Source organism: Leuresthes tenuis, unplaced genomic scaffold, assembly GCF_036924035.1.
Source record: "Leuresthes tenuis unplaced genomic scaffold, fLeuTen1.0.hap1 SCAF_18, whole genome shotgun sequence".
NCBI lineage: Eukaryota > Metazoa > Chordata > Actinopteri > Atheriniformes > Atherinopsidae > Leuresthes > Leuresthes tenuis.
This window is the reverse complement of record NW_027325372.1, coordinates 33,523,882-33,549,628: the sequence shown is the minus strand read 5'-3', so window position 1 is coordinate 33,549,628 and position 25,747 is coordinate 33,523,882. Positions and strand designations below refer to the sequence as shown.

The 25,747-nt window shown below is 41.1% G+C and overlaps 1 protein-coding gene across 1 annotated transcript in view; it reads right to left on the bottom strand.

Annotated features, from left to right (window-relative positions):
* Positions 1-25,472, bottom strand: part of LOC140275378 (death-associated protein kinase 2) — a 47,740-nt gene extending 22,268 nt beyond the window's left edge. Inside the window, exons 1-2 of the mRNA XM_072370838.1 lie at positions 25,222-25,472; positions 15,666-15,842 (exon numbers count right to left, since the gene is read on the bottom strand). Coding sequence (XP_072226939.1) covers positions 15,666-15,727 — 62 coding nt within the window. The 5' untranslated portion in view covers positions 15,728-15,842; positions 25,222-25,472. The remainder of the gene's footprint in view (positions 1-15,665; positions 15,843-25,221) is intronic.
* Between the last annotated feature and the right edge of the window lie 275 nt (positions 25,473-25,747).

The window sequence follows — 25,747 nt, the reverse complement described above, 5'->3', positions numbered from 1 at the left end:
TTAACTCTGTCTCTCAACCGCTCTCACCACTCTGCTGAGATTCCAATGTTCAGAAGGCCTACGAGTCTTCAGAGCAGGTGCTGGCTTAAGGAACGTGTCGAGGGCTACAGTCACACTGCAGTTGCAAGTGACCTGAATCAGATTTTTTTCGCTCATATGTGACCCATATCCGATTTGCTTTTGACAGTGTGAACAGCACAAGTCGCACTGAATCTGACATTTTCAAATCGGAATCTGGCCACTTTTAAATGTGGTACTGAATCGGATACATAGCTGATTTTTAGGCGGAGTGGCTGGCCAGGTGTTTCATTACTTATATTATTATTAGTGTTGTTGTTAGTGTTGGTCTGCTCAGGCTCATGGGAGACATGCTTGTTTCCTGCTGTTTCGGTAGCGCCAGAGAAATTTGTATTATATATAAATATTTTTTCTTTTCAGCGTGAGAAATACCATGTGTGGCATGTGAGCTTGAGAACTTGTTGAAATGTGTGTCTCATGAGACTTGAGAGCCCTGCTTTTTAGCATTTAGCCATACCGTCCTGCAGTACCGGTTGCCGTTGCCATGGTCGCTTCAGTAAACACCATTGTAGCATGGTCTATGGGCGTGATGTCATCAATGATCAACTGCGCATGTGGGTCACTTCAGGAGCGTGAGCTGTTCACACAGCAATCCGTAGACAGGCCACATTTAAAGAGGAAATGTGAACAGCCCAAAAACCCAAAAAATCGGATTTGAGCAGTAAATCGGAATTGTGCATTAAGACCTGCAGTGTGAATGTAGGCTCGGAGACTCTGTGGGTGCACTGGAAAATTGAGGCAATGTATTGTTGACAAAGCTGCAGATCTGAAAAAACCTGGTGTGTTGGAGGTGTTGTGTAGGTAGGCCAATTTTTTTAGATAGCTATTCAAAAGATGTAAAGAGCTTATTAATATCCAGATTTTTAAATTATTTGATGCCGAGATTAGACCAGATAGTAAATGCCCCATCTACCAAAGATGGTTGAAAAATGTGATTCACAGTTATAGGAGCTGATATAGAATATGTCTGCAGACCAAGGCAGCATCTAAATTGATTACAAATTTTCAAGGAAGTTTTAACAATTGTGTTTTTTGTATAATCAGAGGAGGGACTCTTGATTGGGGCATGAACTAGTGCTGAGAGTGACACCGGGCTGCACGATACAGCCTCCATTTAAAGCTAGATAGGTGGAGAGCAGAATGAGCCAGACTTTATCCAAAACTGAATTGTTCTAAGATTAGCTAAAAAAATCTCAAATTTGGTAAAGCCATTCCACCCAACATCTTGGGTCTCTGTAAAAATTGTTTACGGATCCTAGGGACCTTCTTGTTCTAGACTGAAATAAATATAAAAATTTCGGGTCAAGTATAGTGAGGGCAGCAGGGATAAAGACAGAGGAATTTGAAACATAGAGGAGCAGGTCGTCCGCATAAAGAGAAACTCTTTTCTCCACCCCATTCCTGAAAATACCCGTAATGCGTGAATCGCAGCAAAGCACGATGGAGAGGAGCTCAATGGCTAAGCCAAACAAGAGAGGGCTCAGGGGGCAGCCCTGACAAGTGGAGCGATGGAGAGGAATATATACCGACTGCGTGCTATTTGTCTTGACCGAGGCTACTGGGGAGGAGTACAGTAATTCAACCTATCTGATAACATTTTTACCAAAGCCAAATGCCTCTAAAGTATAAAATAAGAACCCCTACTCCATGCGGTACCTTGGAGTTATTTTTGACCAGAATTTATCATTTGACACACATATAAAACAGGTTTCTAGGGCTGCCTTCTTCCACCTTCGTAATATTGCTAAAATCAGGAACATCCTGTCTCAGAGAGATGCAGAAAAACTCCTCCATGCATTTGTTACTTAAAGACTGGACTACCGTAATTCTTTATCATTGGGCTGTCCCACAAATTCTCTGAAAAGCCTCCAGCTGATCCAAATTGCTGCAGCCAGAGATCAGATGAGATATAACAGGAGAGAGATCATATTTCTCCAGTTTTAGCTTCTCTTCAATAGCTCCCTGTTAAATTCAGAATAGAATTTAAGATTATTCTCCTCACACATAAACCCTCATTTAAAGATCTCATAGTTGGATATTTTCCAAACAGAGTGCTTTGCTCTCAGACTGCAGGGTTACTTGTAGTTCCCAGAGTTTTTAAAAGTAGAATGGGAGGCAGAGCCTTCAGTTATCAGACCCTATCTGTGGAACCAGCTGCCAGTTTGGGTTCAGGAAGCAGACACCCTCTCTACCTTTAAGATTAAGCTTAAAACTTTCCTTTTTGATAAAGCTTATAGTTAGGGATGGCTCAGGTGACCCTGGAACATCCCATAGTTCTGCTGCTATAGGCCTAGCTTACTCGGGGAGCTCCTATAATGCACCTCTCCTCCCTCTGCTCTCCTTCGTCTCTTTGTACATACAACATTATTGTTGTCATTAACTAATGTTTCCCTGTCTCAACAGGTATCCTTTGAATAGAATAGAATAGGATAGTATAGAATGTCTTTATTGTCGCTATACACAAAACAATGACATTTAAAGAGACTATAAAAAATATAATGGTATATATAAATAAAATGGTGTTACAGTGTTTGTTGTCCCCTCTTTTCTGTCCTCTCAAACTCCAGCTGGTCGAGGCTGATGGCCACTCTTCCTGAGTCTGGTTCTGCCAGAGGTTTCTTCCTGTTTAAGGGGAGTTTCTCCACAACTGCCTCATGCATGCTCAGGATGGGAGAATGGATCGATGAAGCTAGGCTACTTTTTAAAAAATTGGCTTTGTATGTATGAATTGGACTAATTTGTAATCTAATTAATTGGATTTGATTAGATTATGATTCTATTACAAATAACAGGATTCTAATTGGCGTAAATTGGATTGTTTCTTTGAAGTGCCTTGAGATGACATTTGTTGTAATTTGGCACTCTATTAATGAATTGAATTGAATATATCGTAACATTTAAAAAAAAAATTGGGGTTGGGGCCTGCATGTACCTGAGGCTGAAACAATACCACATGTCTGCCACAAGGTGACACTCTATAGGAAGAAAACACGTTTTAGCATCTAAATCATAAACCCTACGTTGCAAAATGTAAAAACTTACACCCCCAGTTTCCTTGAATGAAGGTGAATCATATTAAGTAGGTCATGCCTATTTCCGCAGGACATTTTTTTCTATGCTGCTGGATATGCTTCCGAGGTTCAAAACCTGATCGGAACAAAACTTATGCACAGTAATGCACATTAACATGAAATTTCTAACCTGTATTTTCACACCTTTTTGATTACCTGTATCTAATTTAGCCAAAGTCAACTACTAGGGGGTACTTTAAAACTTAGTTTTTAAGTTTTTAATCACCAAAACAGATTTGTATCAAATTTGGTTGACATTGTCATTAGTCAGTCATGAGGCAATTAATAAATGCTGGTAGTGATTGGAACAAAGTGACTTATGAACAAAAAACCCCCACCAAAGTTGTTCTTGTGTCGCTTTAAAAAAAATGCCCGGTTTGTTGTAGGGGGTCAAAACGTTCAGAAGAGATGTCTTCAGTCATAGCAAGCATTTCATTTCCAACCTCTGTTTCTACAATTTTGAGTCCAACAACTATATATTCCTACATGATTAGTCAATTCTTATGAAAATTGGCAAATATATTTTCTGGACAGTTCTTGTGAACTGTTTCAATTTTGGTTCAGATCAGATATTGTACCTACCCACAGCAATATTTCCTATTTTTATGCAATAAGCATTTTGTGCTTAACATCTTTTATTTCATAAAATATTAATCTAGGGTCAAATGCCACAGTTGAAATGACACCAGAGACAATCACTATCAACTTTGGAATTTTACAATTTTTTAGATAATACACATCCCAAAAAATTTTAATTTAGTCAAATATTCAATAGAATATTGAATTCAAACTTTTTCATAGCAGGCTAAACACCATTCCAATCATTCATTTGACTATTTTATCTTATTCATTTCCATTTCTGGGGCCTCGACCAAATTCACACACAAAAACACACACTCACACTTTCTTCGTAAGTATATGTTGGGGACAGACCAAGATAATATCCTCTGTGAGGACATTCACAGTAAGTTTGTCTTGCAAAGCTGAAACTTTTCAGATCACATACCTTGAATCACTCAACAATTTTGGTTTTCTTCTACTAATGCTCCATTTTATTGTCCTTCACTGGCATATACACTATATTGCTAAAAGTATTGGCTCATCTGCCTTTACACGCACATGAATTTAAGTGACATCCATAGGATTTAATATGACGTCGGTCCACCTTTTGCAGCTATAACACTTTAAACTCCTCTGGGAAAGGTTTAGGAGTGTGTTTATGGGAAGTTTTGACCATTCTTCCAGAAGCGCCAGATCTTGTGATGCCAGACACTGATGTTGGTGGAGAAGGCCTGGTTTCCAAAGGTGTTCTATTGGGTTGAGGTCAGGACTCTGTGCAGGCCAGTCAAGTTCTTCCACATTAAACTGGCTCCTCCATGTCTTTATGGACCTTGCTCTGTGCACTGGTGTAGAGGGCTGCATTGGGATTGGGTCCCGTGGGACCCAACTCAAATCTCGCGGGAGCGGGCGGTATGAACTTTGCTGCGGGCGGGCGCGGGCAGCATTTAGCCTAATGCAGCTGTGGGGCTGCTGACGCAAAGCCATGAGTGCCTGTTAGACGTTATTCAGCACCAGTGACTATAGCGACTCAATATACTTGTTATTTTAGTTATGACAGGTGTACGATAATTTCCCTCAAAATACGATCATTTTATGTCTCTGGTACAATAATACTACATTTCCCACCTGGCAACACTGTCAGGATGTATCCTAGCAACAGGATGTCAATAAATGATGTGGAAAGGAAGCTCAAAGAAGGTCTTTACAGCACAAAAACAAAGCAAGTCTGACATTTGGAGAAGTTTCTCAATTGTCCATGAATCTCTTTATTAATAGCCTATAAAATGACGTGTTTTTTCCTGCGGGACGGGAGAAGACACAAAATCATTTATTACATATCTATTACTGTGCGGGCATAAATTCTCAAAGTTTTGCGGCTGCGGGCGGGAGTGGACATACACATTGTGGAGCAGACGGGAATGTAACACACACGTTGCGGGTGTGGGCGGTAATGGTCAGAAATTTAGCGGGAGCGGGATGAAGAAAACAGTCCCGCGCAGGGCTCTTACTGGTTACCTACACTGGTGCGCTGTCATGTTGGAACAGGAATGGGCCATCTCCAAACTGTTTCCACAAAGTTGGATGCATGAAATTGTCCAAAATCTCTTGGTATGCTGAAGCATTCAGAGTTCCTGAATGACCAGACAGTCAAACCATATGATATATGTGAAAATATCAGAATTTAAAAACAGCAAGGCCAGACGGTCAAATGTCAATCAGTTTCTCATCACCTTAAAGCAGTAAAGCTTAGCCTTTATTGTTTTAGAGCTGATCTAAATATGTCTCCTCTGCTTCTTGCTCAGTGATATCACCTTTCAGTCTAACATTCAGGTGCAGATGGTTTTTTAAACCAAGCTGATACTTTTTCTAAATATGAGGTTAGCTCTTCTGCAACAACATCACAAGTTTTACCAGAAACATAAGCAGAAAATGTAGAATTGAACTTATTGATGGCTTTCATTACATCTGATTGATTTTTAAAAAGTATCTATTCCAACATATTTGCATGGGTTTTATTGAACTTAACAAATATGAAGGGAAGAAACACTGTTAGGTGATAATTGATATGCAAACAAAATGGGTAGAAATATTCCCTTGTGTGCACCCAGATGAAATGACAGAAACCAAAGTCTTGGTTAAAGAAATAATACCCCCATTTCGTATCCCAGAAAGAATTTACAGTGACACCGGAACACATTTTGTAAACGTTATCACTGATGGCTAAGAACCTAAATATAGAAATAAAGAAAAAAAAATCACTGCATATCATCCACAAGCAGCAAAATTGATAGAAAGATTCAAAGGAACCATTAAATTCAAACAGAAAAAAAATAGAAGAGAGAGGGAAAAAATGGATTTACTGTCTACCACTAATACAGTTAAATAATAATAATAACTTTATTTATGTAGCACTTTTCAAAAATGAGTTACAAAGTGCTGAACAACAGAGATAAAAAACTTTAAAAACATCCATCTCAACAACGTAATCATACAACAAAATAAAACAAAAGTTAAGAGAAGTGAGTCTTTAGAAGAGATTTAAAAGAAGCCACTGAGCTTGCCTGCCTGAGATTGCAGGGCAGGGAGTTCCACAGGCGGAACCTCGGGACTGAAAGCAAGGCCGTGCCGGTGGATCTCAGGCATCGTTTAGGCTCGTAGGGTAAAAGCAGGTCACGGATATAGGCAGGAGCCTGCCCATTCAGAGCTTTAAAAACAAGTAGTAAAATCTTAAAATCAATTCTAAAACTCAAAGGCAGCCAGTGGAGAGCAGTAAGAGTTGGAGTGATGTGGTCACTTCTCTTTGAGCCTGCTGATCTCAGAGTACAGGGCATTACAGTAGTCCAGCCTTGAAAAGATGAATGCATGGACAACCTTCTCCAGGTCAGTGGAAGAGAGGAAAGAACGGATTCTTGTTATAGCTGACTCAACTACCTAAAACAGGATTGTACTACTTTTATCATTTGAGTATCAAAATATTGCTCTTAGTCTAGGATCACACCAAGATTTCGAGCCTCTTTCTGAATAGAGGGAAGACTGTCAGGGATACTGGTGCTACATGGGGAAAACTGATAAACTCTGTTTTAGATTCGTTTAGCTGGAGAAAGTTGTTGGACATCCATGATTTAATATCTGTTAGGCATGCGAGAATGTGGGAAACATCTAAAGAGCCAGGTTTTAACGGTACATATAACGATGTAATCTGCATATGAATGAAAATTTATATTGTGCCTTTGAATGATTCTCCCCAGGGGTAACATGTAAATGGAAAGAGGAGGGACCCCAGAATTGACCCCTGGGGGACCCCACAAAGAAGGGGAGCATGAGAGAAGCAGGCATCACCAAACAACACCGAGAAGGACCTGTTAGATAATTAGGATATGAGCCACTCAAGTGCCACACCACTGATACCAATAAGGTGTTCCAGACAGTTAATCAAAATATCGTGGTCCACTGTATCAAAGGCTGAGCTGAGATCAAATAGAAGTAAAATTGAGTCAGCCACCAGCAGCAAGTCATTTGTGATCTTGATAAGAGCAGTCTCAGTGCTGTGCTGGGAGTGAAAACCTGATTAGAATTTCTCAAACAGGTTGTTACTGTTTAAGAAGGCAATCAGCTGTGATAAGACAATTTTTTCCAAAACCTTAGATAAGAAAAAATATCCACATAGCACCAACAAGCATAGGTCTCACTCCATTTAAAATCATGTATGAAAGACCTTATATCGCTCCAAAACTGACACCGCTCACCAGGAGAGGTGAAGCAGCTGAAGAAACTCTGGCTGACTACATGTCAAAAATGTTAATTAACAAAAGTGTCCAATCTGCTCAGTTTATTCCAACACAGGGACACGAGCAGCCCACATCTACGGAGGATCCCGGAAATTAGGTCTTCATCAAAATTATCAAAAAGAAGACCTGGTCCAGCCCAAGGTGGGAGGGTCCATATGGAGTTCTTCTCACCACTCCAACCACCTTGAAAATTGCAGAGAGGACCTCCTGGATCCATCTGTCACTCTGCAAAAAGGCACATCAACTAATATCAGCAAAGCCCTCTCAGGTGAGCTGTAAATGTACTGAACTCGCCACCTCAGTAGTGTAAGTCTGAATCCAGAGGGACTGACATCAATAGGAACACTTTGACGCAGGGGGTGATTGGCAAAAGACACACCCAGTAGCAGGACTCAGTGAAGCAACCAACGACAATCTGACGAAATGGAGGGAGAAGAGGCCAACAGAAACTTGATTAAGCTTTGCTGAATTATTTGTTTTAAAATGGGCGGAGTAAGAGGTCGACCCTGAAACCCATTTAGTCTGCAGTCTGGCATGTGTGGCCTAAGAGGCACAATGTGTTGTCTGACAGTTTTAACTATTCTTGTTGTTTTCCCTCTATATAGTTTGAGCTAGAGTAAATGAAAGCTTCTACCTGTAGCAACCACACCCAAGAGGCACAAGCAAGTGACACCAACCTAACATCACCTATGTCATCAGATCGAGCAGGTGAAGCACTTCATAGTAATAAGAGCCCAAGCAAATCCCAACCAAACAAGGGAGACATGGTAACAGTAAAGTTGTTTGAGGGAGACAGCACTACCTTCCTCATTGGCTTATGTGCCACTCACACCTGCAGTGGTCACGATCATTACTATTCTGCAGACAGATGATAGCTAGTCTAGCTATCATATATAGCTCACCTTCACCACCATCTAGACCCATAGTAACGTATATGAATATCTGAATAAAGCTATAGAAAACTGGACCAAAACAAGTCTGTTTATCTTGCGCCACAGCTCGGCCAAGTTTGGGCACAGTCCCATTCCCAGACTCTAACATTGATCCCATAAGCTATATGTTTGTCTTACAGTTGTTTACAAAACCTATACCTCCTCGAAACTGTACCATCCTGCACTACATGTTTCCCCCAGTGGCTTTGGTTCATCCACTCTACCTTTCCCCATATGCTGGCAATTACACCTGCATCCATCGAAGTGGAAATGGGCCAAATGTGGGGAAATGTTTTGGTGCAATGTCACAATAACTCTTGATGATAACTCCAGTCTGATTCAGGATGAGTGGAGTATGTGATGGTAAATTTTATGTCTCAGGACTGACAGACCCTCCAATCCACATTAACCATTTGTATCACCCAGACACGCTAATTGTTTTAAACTATTTACCTCTTAATTAACACTCAAACAAGATAATTGTTTTAACCTCCTGTTTCTTAATTATCATCAAGACTGCATCCTACCCCCCCTGGAGGTGTGGTTACACACCTCAAGAACAAAGCCCCCCTCCTCAGGTATAAATGCTCTGTGTTCCTTTTGTCTGTATCTTTTCATACCATTGCCGCTGAATGGTGTGGACTGATCTTTTTCCTTGCAACGAAGAATAAAAACTTAGCCGGCCGGCAGAAAAAGTAAGTTTCTCTATTTCATTGCTCATCAGAGGTATTAGGAAGGAAGCGATTGAAAACTTCCATAACAGTTTGGCGTTGTAGGGCAGGACCCCGTGAGCAGCCGTTCAGGACGAGGCAGGGAAAGCGACAGGCCATCCTGGAGAAATAGATCATTTCCAGCCTCCAAACCTCAATTAATTTGTGAGACGGGAGGGCTAACCGGTAACACGTCTTGAGTCACTGCCACCGAGGTTCCAAGAACAGAGTTCAGCAAAACTCGTCTGGTGAGTGTTGAAATATTGACTTAAAGCATTTTCTTTCAAATTTGGATTTTAATTAGACAACAATTTAATTTCTCATAGTCTTCACAGTTGGCCAGCTATTTATCTGTTTGTAGCAATCGAAACAGTTAGCTTTATTCGTCATTTGAAGCTGAAATCGAAATGTCACTTTTGCCAGTTGTAGCATAACTAATTGGCTCTCGTCGTACGACCTCTTCATTCAGAATGGGGGAGTAAATTTTCCGTAGAAGCGGTTCAGTCTGCGGAGGGGCCAATTGTGGAAATTATGAAAAAGAGATTTGGGCATAAAAGCTTAAAATATTAAAATTTATGGACAAATGAGCTCAGATTCCCAATAGGGGGGTCCCTTAGTTTAAAAGAAAACAAAAAAAAAAAAAACAAACAAAGAAAAACGGAAAAACTAGAAGAGAAACTGATTTTAAAAAAAAATGTTGCTTTCTAAAATCTGTCCCAGTAACCTGACAGGCAGGAACTGGATGTGTAAATTAAGCCTTTGTCTAATCCCAACCCCAGTTGTCTTCCACACCTCGAACATGACATATGCATATCAATGGCAACTGCAACCACTAACAACCTTCCCTGAGTTTGTTTCAGCAAAAAACATCATTTCAACAGCCTCAACAGACTTCATGGCCAAAGAGGACCTGCAGTGTACCTCCCATCTGTCACCAGAATCTGACGTATCGTACGAGGAAAGCTGGTTAAGGGAGAGGTTTGACAAACTAACACTGACACACATTTTTTGGACAGAACATAAATGCGCTGTGTCAGTCTCTCTCACACCAGCTCAACGTAACATGTACACCATGGACTATTCAGTCCCACACATCCCACTAGCAAAACACACATCAGATAATTTGTCCCAGTTATGAAATTGTGTAAGCCTACAGCCGAAAGGGAACAAACATCTGATAGATCTATTTTTTTCATCTTTTGTGCACACACAAAGAACAGTCAACAGAAAGTATGATGTTAACCTTGTCAAAGATTGTGAAAATGTTGTCATCATTCCAAAATCAGACTTTAAACCTTGCAAGGCTCAATACTCACTTAAACAAAAAGCCATTGATAATATACCACCATTCTTTGAGTCTCTTAAGGCAGCGGGAGTAATTGTTCCACGTAACGATTCTCCAATACGCACGCCTTTGTTTCCTGTCATAAAATCAGAGGCAAAGGCTCTCAGACAGTCTTGAACCCTTTGTTCTCTCCCCAGACACTGCTTTGTTACATTATGTTGATGACCTCATGATCTGCAGTCCGACCAATGAGCAGCCAACACAGACAAACCCTTGAAGCATCTGGTTAAAACTGGTCACAAAGCCAGCTTGTCTAAACTTCATTTTATCTTCTTAGGTCATGTCATCACTTCTGAAAGAAAGACTCTTGATGCAATTCAGAACCTTCCAAAACCCATCACAATTTTCTTGGTATGTGCTCTTACTGTAGACAGTTCATTTCTCACTATGCCATTCTTGAAGCTCCACTCACCTCCCTCATTCATGGCAAAGGCCTGCAAGCAAAACATGAGATCAAATGGACTCCGGAAGCAGAACAATCTTTCATAGAACTAAAACTTGCCTTACAAAGCACTCCAACATTGGGCCTGCCTGACCCTACCAGACCGTTCACTCAAACAGTAGATGAAAAAGATGGATGTATGACTTCAATTTTGTTGCAGGATCATGGAAATAAGCTGCAGCCTGTAGCTTATTTTTCTTCAAAACTGGACCCCGTGAATGCAGATCTCCCAAGATATATTCAGATATGTGGCGGCAGCTGAAAAGGCAGTTATGGCCTCCAGTGATATTGTGGCCTATTCTGATGTAGCTCTCCTGGTCCCACATGATGTGTCCATGATTTTACTTGAACAAAAGACTTCTTACCTCTCCACAGCACGATGGCTACGATACAACAAAACACTTTTAGAAATGTCTAACATCACTGTCAAACACCCTGTGTTAAAACCTGCCACCCTCCTCCCCACACCAGATGACAGAACACAACATAACCGTGTTGCTGTCCCCCAACCGGTTTGCTTGTCAAGAAACACCATTAACAAACCCTGATTTGGTTCTCTTTGCAGATGGATCAGTTTCACGTGACCCACAAACGGGTCACAACAGAGTTGGTTTTACTGTTGTCACTAATCATGAAACTCTTCTCTCCAGCTCACTCCCTCCTCACCATTCTGCACAGGCGGCAGAACTGATAGCAATGGCAGAGGCATGCAGACTAGCTAACAACAAAGCAGTAACCATCTAATCTGATTCCAGACACATGTTTGGGTTGTCCAGGATTTTGACACTCTGTGGAAACACAGACAATTCCTAAAATCTAACGGCAAAGCCATTCTCCATCATGACAAAGTCACAGCTCTTCTTGATGCCATTTTACTCCAAAAAGTCAATCTCTGTTTGTAAATGCTTTGCTCACACTAACAACACAGGTCCTGTCTCTCAAGGAAATGCAAGAGCGGATGCTGCTGAAAAAGAAGCTACACTCCTACCCACTATAATTTATCCCTGTCACTATTTCCACCTCTCTCACAACGGTGCAATCTTTTGCCACACCACAGGAAGATGTGTGGCGAGAAACCGATAATAAGCCTTGTCTACCTAAACATTTTTTCCCTCATTTCGCGAAATTGACACATGGATTGGACCATGTGTCAAAAGGGGGGATGATGGATGCCATAACCCAGCACTGGTTCACCAAAGAATTTTCAGTTCATACAGCAGAAGATCAGTCAACCGCGTATGGTTTGTGCAACGCATAACAGGTAAAACCAAAGCAATCACACATATTGCTCACCCATCACCAGACAGACCATTCGAACACTTAAGGATGGATTTCATAGAACTGTCACCAGCAGAAGGAAAGAAACGCTGCTTAGTAATAGTTGACGTGGTCAAAATAGATTGAAGTATTTCCAGCAAAACACCAGAGTAGCCAAGTGGTAGCAAAGGCTCTGCTAACAGAGATTACTCCCCATCTGGGAACTACAACTACACCAAAACTGAGCAGCGATAATGGCTCTCACTTTGTCAATTCTGCAATAACCCAAATTAATGAATTTCTTACCATTAACCTCAGACAACATTGTGTATAGCACCCTGCCAGTAGAGACACTGTCGAATGAGAAAATGGCACTCTGAAATCAAAATTAATTTTGGCAGACCTCCATCTCTGGGAGTAAAACCTGTAACCAGGCCACTCCCCTCCACTGGCCTATGTGAGGATATATGCTACAATATTACAAAAACTTATTCTCTCTCTCTCTCTCTGCAGACTTCCAACCTGGGTGGTGAGAAATGACTTCAGAAAGGAGCACTGGAATTCCAAACGGTGACGAGGTCCATTCTGACAACGCATACCATTGCGAAGATAGCCGAGAGGGCAACGTGGGTGCACGCCAGCCACTGCAGGAAGATCCCCGAGCAAACGGAGGAGCCCAGCTGCCAACCTGATCGACGCGAGGACGGACGACACGAGGACGAGCAGATGACGGACGGTGACGGACGACACGAGGACGAGCAGAGGCCAAAGACGACGGACGGTGCAAGGACGCACAGACGCCAAAGAGGACGACCCGTGGAATTGGCCCTGTGGATTCAACAAACACCAACGAGATGTGTTCCACCAAACTCCACCATGCATTACTTGATTCTGATGCTGTCATGTTTGGCACAGCTGATGGAGGCTTACACCTACAAACCTGCCAGGACTGTCACTTTGACAGAAGGTCAAAGTGCAACATTCACCTGCCTCGTTTACCCTGAAATTCGGCGATCAGGACGGGTTCAGGCATATTATGCCAAGTATGACAAATACCTATGCAGAGACCCCTGTGGCCCACACGATTGGCACTTGATCGTTGCCACCACTGACAAAACCATTGCTCCAAACAGAAATCCCCGCTTCACAATAACAAAACTTCAAAATTCCAACGGAGCCCAGATCACCATCTCTGATGTCAAACCCACTGATGCAGGCACGTATTGGTGTAGAATTGAATATCCAAGCTCTGATCTGTATAGACAACTCACAGTCATAGTCAATGGGCCACCAGACCCACATGACGCCCTACTTAACATGCTGTCAGATGTTAACACGGTCACGTTGACCTCTGGAATTGAAGACAACCACGCCGAGGAATATGAGAACATTACCAACATTATCAAACATATGAAAGATGCCATTCAACTCCCTCCTGTAATAAATGACTCATGGTTCTCTTGGCTGAAATCTTTGGGCCAAGGATGGCCAGCATGGCTTTTAACAATAATAATCCCATATGTAATGATTTTCCTTTTGCTCTGCACCTTAATTCCATGTGTATTGAAATGCCTGTCTAACGTGCTCATGAAAGAGATGCCTCATTCCTCCACACATGTTCAGGTGAACGCCAATAATGCTGATCAAAATTCAACCTCTCTTCATATTGCTGACCCCGATATTTTACCCCAGCTAAGACTCTGACTTTGATAACATTTTGTAAAATTTTATTTTGTTTGTTTTTTTTTGGGTTATTTTGTTTGCTTTGTTTTGTTAGTATTTTCTCTGCTCTAATCAACTACCACGATGATACATTTTCAAATCTGCTTGAAATAGCATACCGGATACTTAAGTATTCTCTTGCATTTAGTTTTCATCCATTTTATTTTTCTTAAGTTTGTTTTCTGTTAGTAATTAATTAATAATCAAAAGGGAGAATTGTGATGGTAAATTTTATGTCTCAGGACTGACAGACCCTCCAATCCACATGAACCATTTGTATCACCCAGACACGCTAATTGTTTTAAACTATTTACCTCTTAATTAACACTCAGACAAGATAATTGTTTTAACCTCCTGTTTCTTAATTATCATCAAGACTGCATCCTACCCCCCTGGAGGTGTGGTTACACACCTCAAGAACAAAGCCCCCCTCCTCAGGTATAAATGCTCTGTATTTCTTTTGTTTGTATCTTTTCATACCATTGCCGCTGAATGGTGTGGACTGATCTTTTTCCTTGCAACGAAGAATAAAAACTTAGCCGGCCGGCAGAAAAAGTAAGTTTCTCTATTTCATTGCTCATCAGAGGTATTAGGAAGGAAGCGATTGAAAACTTCCATAACAGTTATCAATCAAACCACCGCATCCACTAACATTTGGTGGTTCTGCGGAGGGAAGACACTCAGACCTGTGTTGCAAACTAGTCAGAAACATGTGCCCTGGTCCAACTAGTCATGCCATTATTTTTACCATTAAATGACAGTCTCCTGACCACCAGTAAAGTGCTAAAATTATACCAGACTCGCTCTAAGTGGTCTGCTCCTTATGATTAATTTGATGATCATATGTACAGTATATAGACTCAATTAGGGTACGAGGAGTTCCTGATGAATACAAGGTCCCCAACCAAGTGGCCACAGTTTTAGAATCATTCCTGTCCTGGTAGGCAACAATTAATAAAAATGTTGACTGCATTAACTAAGGCGGTGCTTGTAGAATGTTTGGAGATGTGTGCCGTGCTTTCATTTCAAATAACACAGCTCCAGATGGAAGCATTACATGGGCCATCCAAGGGCTGACTGCACTCTCCCAGGAATTGGCTGAAAATTCTGCTGTGGATGATGGCGGTATCAACACCACTATCTGCTCCCAGCAGGACAGAAGGAAATGTCTCATGCATTAACGTGAGCATCCGTCTTCTCGAACCGATAAAAGCTTCCTGAAAACTCTGGATCTTTGAACATTTGCAATATAACCTCTGTATGTAAATGTTCCCTTGCTGCAAGATAACTAAATGTCCTATGCTTTTGGCAGTATTTCAGTCAGTATTCTTGAGTATTCTTATTCATTTTCATAACAGAAAGCCTCCTGGTTGATCTATTGATCAATATTTTCTTTAAGTTTCTTTAAGGGGAACTCCGGTATTTTTAAACCTAGACCTTATTTCTGGCATGAAATACGTTTAGCTACTCACCGAGAACAGTTTGGCGAAAGTCAGCGTCCATCAGACAGTCTATGACTGTGTGACAGAGGCTACATGTTTATTAGCATACAGAGCAGTAACCTGAGATCCAGTCACAAGGTCAGATCGTAATGCCTAGTGAGAACACACGTACTAAGAGGCGTTTAATGTTTACCCAGGACTCATGTTAGCATCAAATGTGAACAGGACGCTAACCATGCTACATAATCTTTAAAAGGTCAAAGAGCAGAAACCATACTTGAACTATGGAACTTGAACAGTTGAAGAAAAATCTGTACCTTCCCAGAACCTCCCCAATTTCATAGAAGTCTTCCACGTTTTCAGGCTTGAAGACAGCCATGTTGACTCTCTTCACTTTGATTCCCTTGGTCTTCTGTTTGTCCTCTGCTGGTTATTAGGCAGTCAGTTTTGAGGGGTTCATAATCCTCCGAAAACTACGAACACCAACACTGTACCTGAGGGTGAGCAACAGAAATGGCATATTACCACAGAATATTGTCTTCAGCACACAGTATGTATACTTGACAGTTAGGGTCAACCTATGAGAGTCAAGAAGTAGTGTCGAATGGCAAGCTAAAAATGATAAAGAAAAGGGTCTTTTGTGTGGTGGTAATCTATTAGGTTAACCTGCTTTTATGTTGAAAGGGTTTGGAGCGGATATACATTGGGGAATGATGAGTGTTCTGGTTGTGTTCTAAAAAAGAAAATAAAGTCGCTGGATTTTGCCCTCATTAAACTGTTGCAGTGATTCCTTTGCCCATAACATGATATGGTGTCTGAAGTGCTGCGGTAGTTATACAAGTATACATGACAGAGGAATAACGTGTTTGGAGGGTTTTCTTTGGCGAGATGGAATGACGACAGCGCCAGCACGTACACCATGCAGCCTCCACAGCAACAGCTACAGTACCGCAGAGCACAACCTTCACCATTCAGCCGCCCAAAGCATTTGATTTTCACAAACCCCTCAACTGGAAGAGATGGATGCGGAGGTTTGAACATTTAAGATTAGCCAGCAATCTTCACTTGAGCTCAGAAGCTAATCAAGTTACCACACTAATCTACTACTTTTATCAGGGTTTTTCCTGGCTTAAAATGAGGTGGCAGTGGTACCTGATCGTGGGCTCATAGGTGCACATGTACTGTGCCTTCAACTGACTCAAGCAAGTGTTTTAGGAGTTTTAATTACATGAATTAGAAAAAAATGACAAGTATTATTTTAAAACAATTTATTTTTTATGTGCTTTGTTTAACATTCAGTTCAGTTACATGGTAACTTAACCACCATTTACTTGCACAAGGCACAGTTAGTGGCAGACTATTTGGCCCTCCTTGGTTTCATCCTGTAAAACCTTCTGATGTAGTCTTTATACTCAAAGACCTCTTGGTTTGGACCATCAATGGCCACTTTACAGCATACATCCAGGTGCCTCTCCTTAAGTCTGTTGTGCAGGGGTTTTTAAAAAAAAAAAACATCTGCTGAGATGTATTGCTTTCGTATCTTACAAATTTACCACATCTCATCAATAACGAATTATTACATTTTAGCTGCCTGTCTTCAGTGTCTAGTCTAGTCTGATGTGACAATACATTTCCCTGCCTAGTCCAGTATAATAATTCAAATTAACAGTCAGACGATGACTACAATTTGACTGTAATTATATAATCTCCTTCTAAAAATCACCAGTTTCACAGATAAAGTAAATGCAACAATTTTCAATTGTATAATACTAGATAAATAAGGATCTCACCGAATTCGGTGGAAGCTGCACATCACTCGTGAAGTTCGCCATCATCCCGCTGACTTACCGCGCTGCACAAGCCTATTTTCAACCTAAAATCTGCTGCTGGGGCACTATTTTCAGCGCCTCAAGACCATAAAAATTCTGCTACACTGATTGGCCAAATATTTATTCATTTGCCCTGGCAACAGTACACGATTGGCTGTTTATGACAGAAACAATATGAGTCTTTCTGTAGAAATGCACTGGTGAATGAATGTCAGTAGGTGGGAAATGTAGTGTATATAATTCATATTGCATGTAGGCACACACTAGTGTGTAAACCGACATTTTTAACCGAATTTGTAAAAATATATTTTACATTTCCCCTCCTATTATCAGGGGCACCAAAAATTCACTGATGTTACGTTTCGCCATACCTGCAAAACTGACATCGTTCACTAATACTGGTAATATGAATTTATGTAGCATGTAACATTAACTTTGTCAAAGGAACTGGACATGTTTGGGTGCAAAATAAACAATACTAACAGTCAACATGTCAAGACAGTCAGATACAATAATGAGGCAGCAAACAGATCTCAAATGAGAGAACAAGAGAGACATTGATGCTGTAACTGTAAAGAAAAAGGTCCAAAAGCAAGCAATACATAAAGTCTCTAATCAAGTAGAAGAAAGAAGAAATGCAACTACATCAAGAGTACCGAGCAACAGCCAGTCATGTTACAGATGTGGAAAGTTTCCCGGCCATAGCAAATCATAATGCCCAGCCAAAGAAGCAACTAGCAACAATTGTGGTAAAAAAAAAAAAAAAAAAGGTCACAACAGCAAAGTGTGTAGATCAACTAAGACAGTGCATGCCATAGGAACAGACAACGCATATAATGTCACACCTCTATTTCCAGGCACAGTTAATGTTGGCACAGACCCTTAGTTTGCAGATTTGACTATAGGGCACATTAAAGTGAGATTTAAGATAGACACAGGTGCAGATGCCACTGTCATTTCAGCAAAGACCTATCGCAGTATAGCCAAGAACACTCATCTAGCCAAACCAGACATAGCACTGCTTGGTCCAGGTGGCAAGCCACTGTCGGTCTTATGCATGTACACAGATGCCTCGAGTAATGGACAGCTAAAAATTCAGGAAAAAGTGTAGGTACTTCAGGACCTGCACATTGTTTTACTAAGCAGACCAGCTAGCGTTAAACTCAACTTAGTATCTAGAATAGATGGTATTGATAAAACGTAGTGGCAGACTCCTACCGAAAATTGTGGCAAAGTTTAGGTTCTTTGCGGCAGCCAAACACCATCAAGCTGGAGCTGGGTGCCACTCCCTTCTCCTTAGCAACTCTAAGATGGGTTCCTATCCTATCCCCTTATGGAGAAAGTGAAGGTAAAACTTACAGACATGGAGAGTCTTGGTGTAATTTACAATATCGAGGAGTGACAGAAAAATACTTATTCTTCATGGCCTTGGTGTTATCAGCACCATTGTCTGCTCCAGAAGGGCAGAAAGGACTATCCCATGACTCATATCAACAAAAATGCAAGCCTCCGTCCACACCATCACCATCAAGAACAAAATGTTTAAAACTAGATTCAAGTTTATTGCTGAATAAAGATTTAAAAGCTCTCTCAAAGAGTTAAAGTTCAGAAGATTTCAGATGAACAGGAAGAGAATTTCAAATATTTGCTCCTTTCACTGAAAAACTATCTGAACAAAAGATGTTTTACACACTGAGACTTTATTCAGACAACAAGATGGCAGTGCGTGAACAACGCAAGGCTCAGCGTCTCTCCAGATTTTGCTATTTAGTAGTTTTCCACCTACTTTTGAATGGACTATTCATCCAGAATTGTTCTCTGGCAAACAAAATGGATGAAATACGGTTCTCCATCACCAACAACAGACGGATTATGGACTCAATTGTCATGATCTTCACTGAAACATGGCTAAACAACAGCTGCCTGGACAATGCTATGGAGTTAGCAGGGCGCCACACACACCAAGCCAACAGGATAGCAGAGGACTCCGGCAAGACCAGAGGTGGAGGTTTGTGCATTTATATCAACAAAACTTGGTGCACGGACTCTGCTACTACCGAGAGACAATGCTCACCTAATGTGGAGTTTATAATGGTCAAATGCAGACCTTATTGGACTTCAGTTATCAGGCCCCTCTCTTGTGGAATAAGCTGCCAGTAAATGTCCGGGAAGCAGACACCCTTTCCACTTTTAAGATTAGGCTTAAAACTTTTCTTTTCGATAAAGCTTATAGTTAGGCTCAGGTAATCCTGAAACATCCCATAGTTAAGCTGCTATAGGCTTAGACTGCTGGGGGACCTCGTCTGTCACACCTTTCCTCACTTTGCTCTCTTTTTCCCCCTGTTTAATTTCACAATTGATTTTATGTTCATGTGACATTATTGTGATTATTAACCTATGTTTCCCTGTTCCAACAGATATCCTTTGAATGGCGTTATGGTGTTTTTCCCCCCTCTTTTCCCTCTTTTCTGTCTTCTCAAACCCCAGCTGGTCGAGGCGGATGGCCACCCTTCCTGAGTCTGGTTCTGCCAGAGGTTTCTTCCTGTTAAAAGGGAGTCGTTCCTTTCCACAGTTGCCACAGGCACGCTCAGGACGGGAGATTGGACTGAAGACACGTTTCGGTGCAATCTGTTGGTTTCCTTAGCTAGGATATAAATTTTTTGAATTGGCTCTATAAGAATTAATTGGATCATGATTACAATGAATTGAATTCCAATTGGCTTGAATTGGACTATATTACTTAAGTGCCTTGAGATGACAATTGTTGTAATCTGGCGCTATATAAATAAAATTGAATTGAATTGAATTGAATTGCTAGGCCCCCCATCTCTGCTTGCAGCTATATTTGTAATTCTCTTCTTTTCGGTCTTCCACATAAAACCCTTCAGAAATTACAACTCGTCCAAAACTCAGCAGCCTGTATCATCACACACAGCACTTCAATTCATCATATCACACCTATTCTACAACAGCTCCATTGGCTCCCCATCACACATATCACATCAACTATAAAATACTCCTCCTTACATTTAAAGCTGTCCACAACCTCGCCCCTCCATATCTTTCCAAACTCCTTCACATTGCACCCGGCCGCACCCTCAGATCCTGTTCCTCCATCATCTCACTTTCTTTTATAATATTACTACCATCCCCAAGCCATTTCATACAATAAAGTTGACTGGATATCAAAACCCACCAAAAATCTGCAAAAATAGTAATATATATCAACCACCAACATATTTAGAAAATTGGACGCCATTTAAATGGGATTCACACATTGCATTTAAATCTACTGTTTTAGATTAGCAATATGGTAATATTTCCTTTTCACCTTCTTAATGAACACAGGCCCCTGGGGACTCTTCTAGCCTATACAACCTGAAGAAGACAACAGAAGAGGTAAAAACATGCACCACATCACATGATTTAAAAGTAGACACCCCACTGAAACAGCCCTTTTGTGACAGAAACCTGAAAAGAAGCCAGAGCGACAGCTAAGTCAGAACTTATCCTTCTCGACTTAACGGTTACATTTGACACTGTCAACCATTGTATCCTTTTGTCCATATTCTCTAGCATGGGCATCACAGGGAGAGCACACTCCTGGTTTGAATCATACCTCACTGGTCGGTCATTCAAAATATCCTGGCTTGGTCACACTTCTGCAGTGCATCCACCTCGCCACAGGGGTCCCCCAAGGCTCAGTACTGGGACCTCTTTGCCATATACACCACCTCACTGGGACAGATCATCCGATCACATGGCTTCTCATACCAACGTTAAGCTGATGATACCCAGCTCTATCTATCATTCCCATCTGACGACCACACGGTCTCAGCACGAATCTCAGACTGTCTCTCTGACATATCAAAATGGATGAAAGCCAATCACCTCCAACTAAATCTCTCTAAAACTGAACTGCTTGTCTTCTTAGCCAAACCATCATACACCACAACATCCGCATCCAAACTGAATCTATCTGAAACTATCTCTTGCTCCATCAAAGTTAGCTATAAACTTGGGTGTCATGATTGATGACCAACTAACCTTTAAAGATCATGTTAACTCTGTTGCTCGATCATGCTGCTTCGCATTACTAAACATAAGAAAGATCAGACGATACCTATCCCAACACGCCACCCAGCTCCTGGTGCAGGCTATGGTCATCTCCTACCTTGACTACTGCAATGCTCTCCTAATTGGTCTCCAGCCTGTAAAACCGCTGCAGATGGTCCAGAACGTGGTGGTGCGTCTGGTCTTCGATCAGCCAAAAAGAGCACACATCACCCCTCTGTTCATTGAACTCCACTGGCTACCCTCAGCCACCCACATCAAATTCAAGTCACTGATGTTAGCCTACAAAGTCCTTAATGGAACAGCTCCCATCTACTTGAATGCTCTTGCAAAGGCTTGTGTCACAACTCGGTTGGATAAAAGCGTCTGCTAAATGCATAAACATAAACAAACATAATGTACCGTAAATTCCGGACTATAGAGCGCACCTGAATATAAGCAGCACCCTATAATTTTAAAAAGAAAATCCATTTTGTACTTGTATAGGCCGCACCGGATTATTAACCTCGGATGTCCACATTATAATACGAGATATTTACACAGAAAGATGTTACACGTAAGGATTTATAAATGTTTAATTAAATGCCTATGGTAACATAAACAAATACACACTGCAAATACTTTTTCTTCCCGAACAGTGCCTGTAACACTGCTGTTAAAAAAAAAAAAGATTTCTACCAGCAAAAGTGATTGATCACCTTCTTCTTTGTCCTCCTGCACACTAAAACCATCAAAGTCATCTTCTTCAGGGTCCGAATTGAACAGCCTCAGAACTTCGTCACTCACTTCAGTCTCTTGGTTGTCGCTCTCACAATCTCATCACAGAATGATCACCTTTCATTTAAAAGCTGCATCATATGCATTTCTTCGTTTGTTTTCCACGTTGAGGGTGAAAATGACGGATTTACAATAATTTAGTAGTGTAAGTGTGTTTGATTTATCGTACAATTTCATTGGACCACTACTATTCGTTAATTCTATTGGTCTAATGTTACGAGGCAAAAAGTTTTTTGGTGGGATGAAAAAGAAAACAACATGTTAGCCGCACCGTATTATAAGCTCCGGTCCTCAAATCCAGGGAAAAAAGTAGTGGCTTACAGTTCGGAATTTACGGTATATGCAAATGCCATTCTTACAAACATAATTTCAGACTGCATCATACAAAAATACTCCTAATTGGCACAACTAAACCTTCCATCTTAAAATTAATTCTTTCACAGGCTTCCATCATTGCTAGCTGAGAAGGAGCTGTCAACTCTATGTCATTCTGTGTTTGCACAGTCACTGGACTGGTATCCATCCACCCATTTTCCACACTCTTATTCTGGTCACACCCAATTTAAGATTGCAGGGGGCCTATCCCAGCTGGCATCTGGCAAGAGGCAGGGTACACACTGGACAAGTCGCTATGGCCAATTTAGAGTCACCAATTAACCCAATATGCATGTTTTGCATGCGAGAAAGCTAGAGGACCCAGAGATAACCCACAGATGCACAGGGAGAGCATGCAAACTCTACATAGAAAGACCCCAGCAAGGAACCTTCTTTCTGTGAGAGGACAGTGCTAATGACCACACCACCGTGCACCCCACCGCTGATACCAGAGTGCAAATTAAACATACAGTATCTCACAAAAGTGAGTACACCCCTTTACATTTTTGTAAAGATTTTATTATATCTTTTCATGGGACAACACTGAAGATTTGAAACTTTGATACAATGTAAAGTAGTCAGTGTACAGCTTAAATAACAGCCAACCAAGATCATACAGCAGTTTAACAGGACAGGTGCCACTCAGAACAGGCCATGGTCGACCAAAGAAGTTGAGTGCACATGCTCAGCATCACATCCAGAGGTTGTCTTTTGAAAATAGAGGTATGAGTGCTGCTAGCATTGGTGGGGGGTCAGCCTGTCAGTGCTCAGACCATATGCCACACTGCATGGCTGTTGTCCAAGAAAGAAGCCTCTTCTAAAGATGATGCATTAGAAAGCCCGAAACAGTTTGCTGAAGGCAAGCAGACTAAGGACATGGATTACTGGAACCATGTCATGTGGTCTGATGAGACCAAGATAAACTTATTTGGTTCAGATAGTGTCCCATGTGTTTAGCGGAAACCAGGTGAGGAGTACAAAGACAAGTGTGCCATGCCTTACAGTCAAGCATGGTGGTAGGAGTGTCATTTTTTGGGGCTACATGAGTGCTGCTGGCACTGGGGAGCTACAAGTCATTGAGGGAACCATGATTGCCAACATGTACTGTGATATACTGAAGCAGAGTATGATCCCCTACCTTCAGAAACTGGACGAGAGGGCAGTATTCCAACATGATAACGACCCCAAACACACCGCCAAGACAACCGACCACTGCCTTGCTAAAGAAACTGAAGGAAATGGTGCTAGACTGGCCAAGCATGTCTACAGACCTAAATGCAATCGAACATCTGTGGGGCATCCTCAAACAGAAGGTGGAGGAGTGCGAGGTCTCTAACATCCACCAGCTCTGTGGTGTCATTATGGAGGAGTGGAAGAGGATGCCAGTGGCAACCTGTAAAACTAGTGAACTCCATGTCCAAGAGAGTTAAGGCAGTGCTGGAAAATAATGGTGTCCACACAAAATATTGACACTTTGGTCACAATTTGGACATTTTCACTTAGGGGTGTACTCACCTTTATTGCCAGCGGTTTAGACATTAATGACTGTGTGTTTAGTTATTTTGAGGGGATGGCAAATTTATACTGTTATACATGCTGTACACTGATTGCTTTACAGTGTATCTTCAGTGTTGTCCCATGAAAAGATATAATAAAATCTTTTTAAAAAATTAAGTGGTGTACTCACTTTTGTGAGATACTGTATACAATGCCTCCCCTGTGAATAATCATTGATATATTATTACAAATACCACTGAACCTTAAAAATTCACAAAACTAAGTGTAGTAACAATATGACAGCGTAGATCTACATACCACTTTTGTCTATGTTCAGTGATACTGTATGGACATCACACTGACACAACAAGCACAACAAGAAACACATTTTCACAGCTGACTAGGAGCTGTGCCTGCTGGCTCTTTGCAATATCACCTCAGTACTTTCATTTCCCACTTCCAGGTGACTGCTGCATTCAAGCTCTGTTTTCACTTCTAATGTTTCTCAGTGTAGACAATGAGTTTTTCCTGCCTGAGAATACAAATACCCAATGAAATCATAGTTTAAGAACCATACAATTATCCAGTTCCTCAAGAAGCCCACAAATTTTCCAAAAATACTCCATTTAGGAGACAATTCAGAAAACCAAATGTTTTCTTGTGTTCTTCAGATCAGAATTATGAGGAAAGGAAGACAACTTTATATTCAGAGGATGTTTAGATTTATCACATAGCATCAGCAAGAGTAATGTACACATCTTTAATTCAAACAGCCTGTCATTAGGATCTGACTCCTGATATATCTCCAAATTCGAAAGATATGTTAGTAATCACAATAGGAAAATGATATTGTAACAATATCTGTCATTGAATGAAATAAACTATAAACACGGGAATCATATCATTACTATTCTGCACTGACTGTATTTACAGTTCAACATAGCAGCCATCTGTACATACATTCAGAGTTTTTAAAATGTTTTTTTATTTAATCAAAATACTAAAATATTTTATTATAATCATATTTTACATATAATTTCTTTCTATTGTTTCTATTGTTATTGCTCGGACAACAATTTTCCTTGAGTGACCAGTAACGTAGATTTGGTCTTTACTGCTCGCTGTCTTGCTGGTAATTGTGAAGTATATGCATGTAACATGTAACGTTCATGGCACTCCTGTGCTCCTGATACATGTCTAAACCTGCAGTGACATGTTGCAAATTCACAATTAAAGCCCCGAGAAAAGGGAGGAAACTTTCTACTTCGAGGCGAACGGAGGATACAACATCTGAGACACTAAATGCGGAAAGACCACTGACCGTCAACATGAACGTTTAGATGTCACGGCAGGCCAGTCGATAAGAGCCAGCTCGGCGAGTGTAACAACGCAGCTTCCTGCTCGGATGGTCCTGACCCGTCGGCTCGTTTATCCCATGGATGTGTCCAGGAGAGTGTCTGTAGGCAGGCAGAGAGAGAATGCGGAAAAAAAGCCACATCCACAATCTGATGTCATGTCCGATTTACTGTAAATACAAAGGGCGTTCACGATCCCTCCTACCACGTCTCATTTTCTCCGCAACATCCTTTACAGGTGATCAAAAACACAACACAACTTCCGGTTTATATGATTCTTCAAAGTAAAGGCGGAAATGTTTCAATATAAGAAATCCAGTCAGCTGTTTGAGTTTTGTTCGATTCACTGTCACAATGCAGTCCGACATGATACGATACAGTTTTACTGTCGGTTTGAAATTTAATTTGTTTAGGATAATTAAGGCCAGCTTTGTCCAAGAGGTGAAAACACACCTACACAATAACTGCAAAACACGTGCATGGACAAGATTT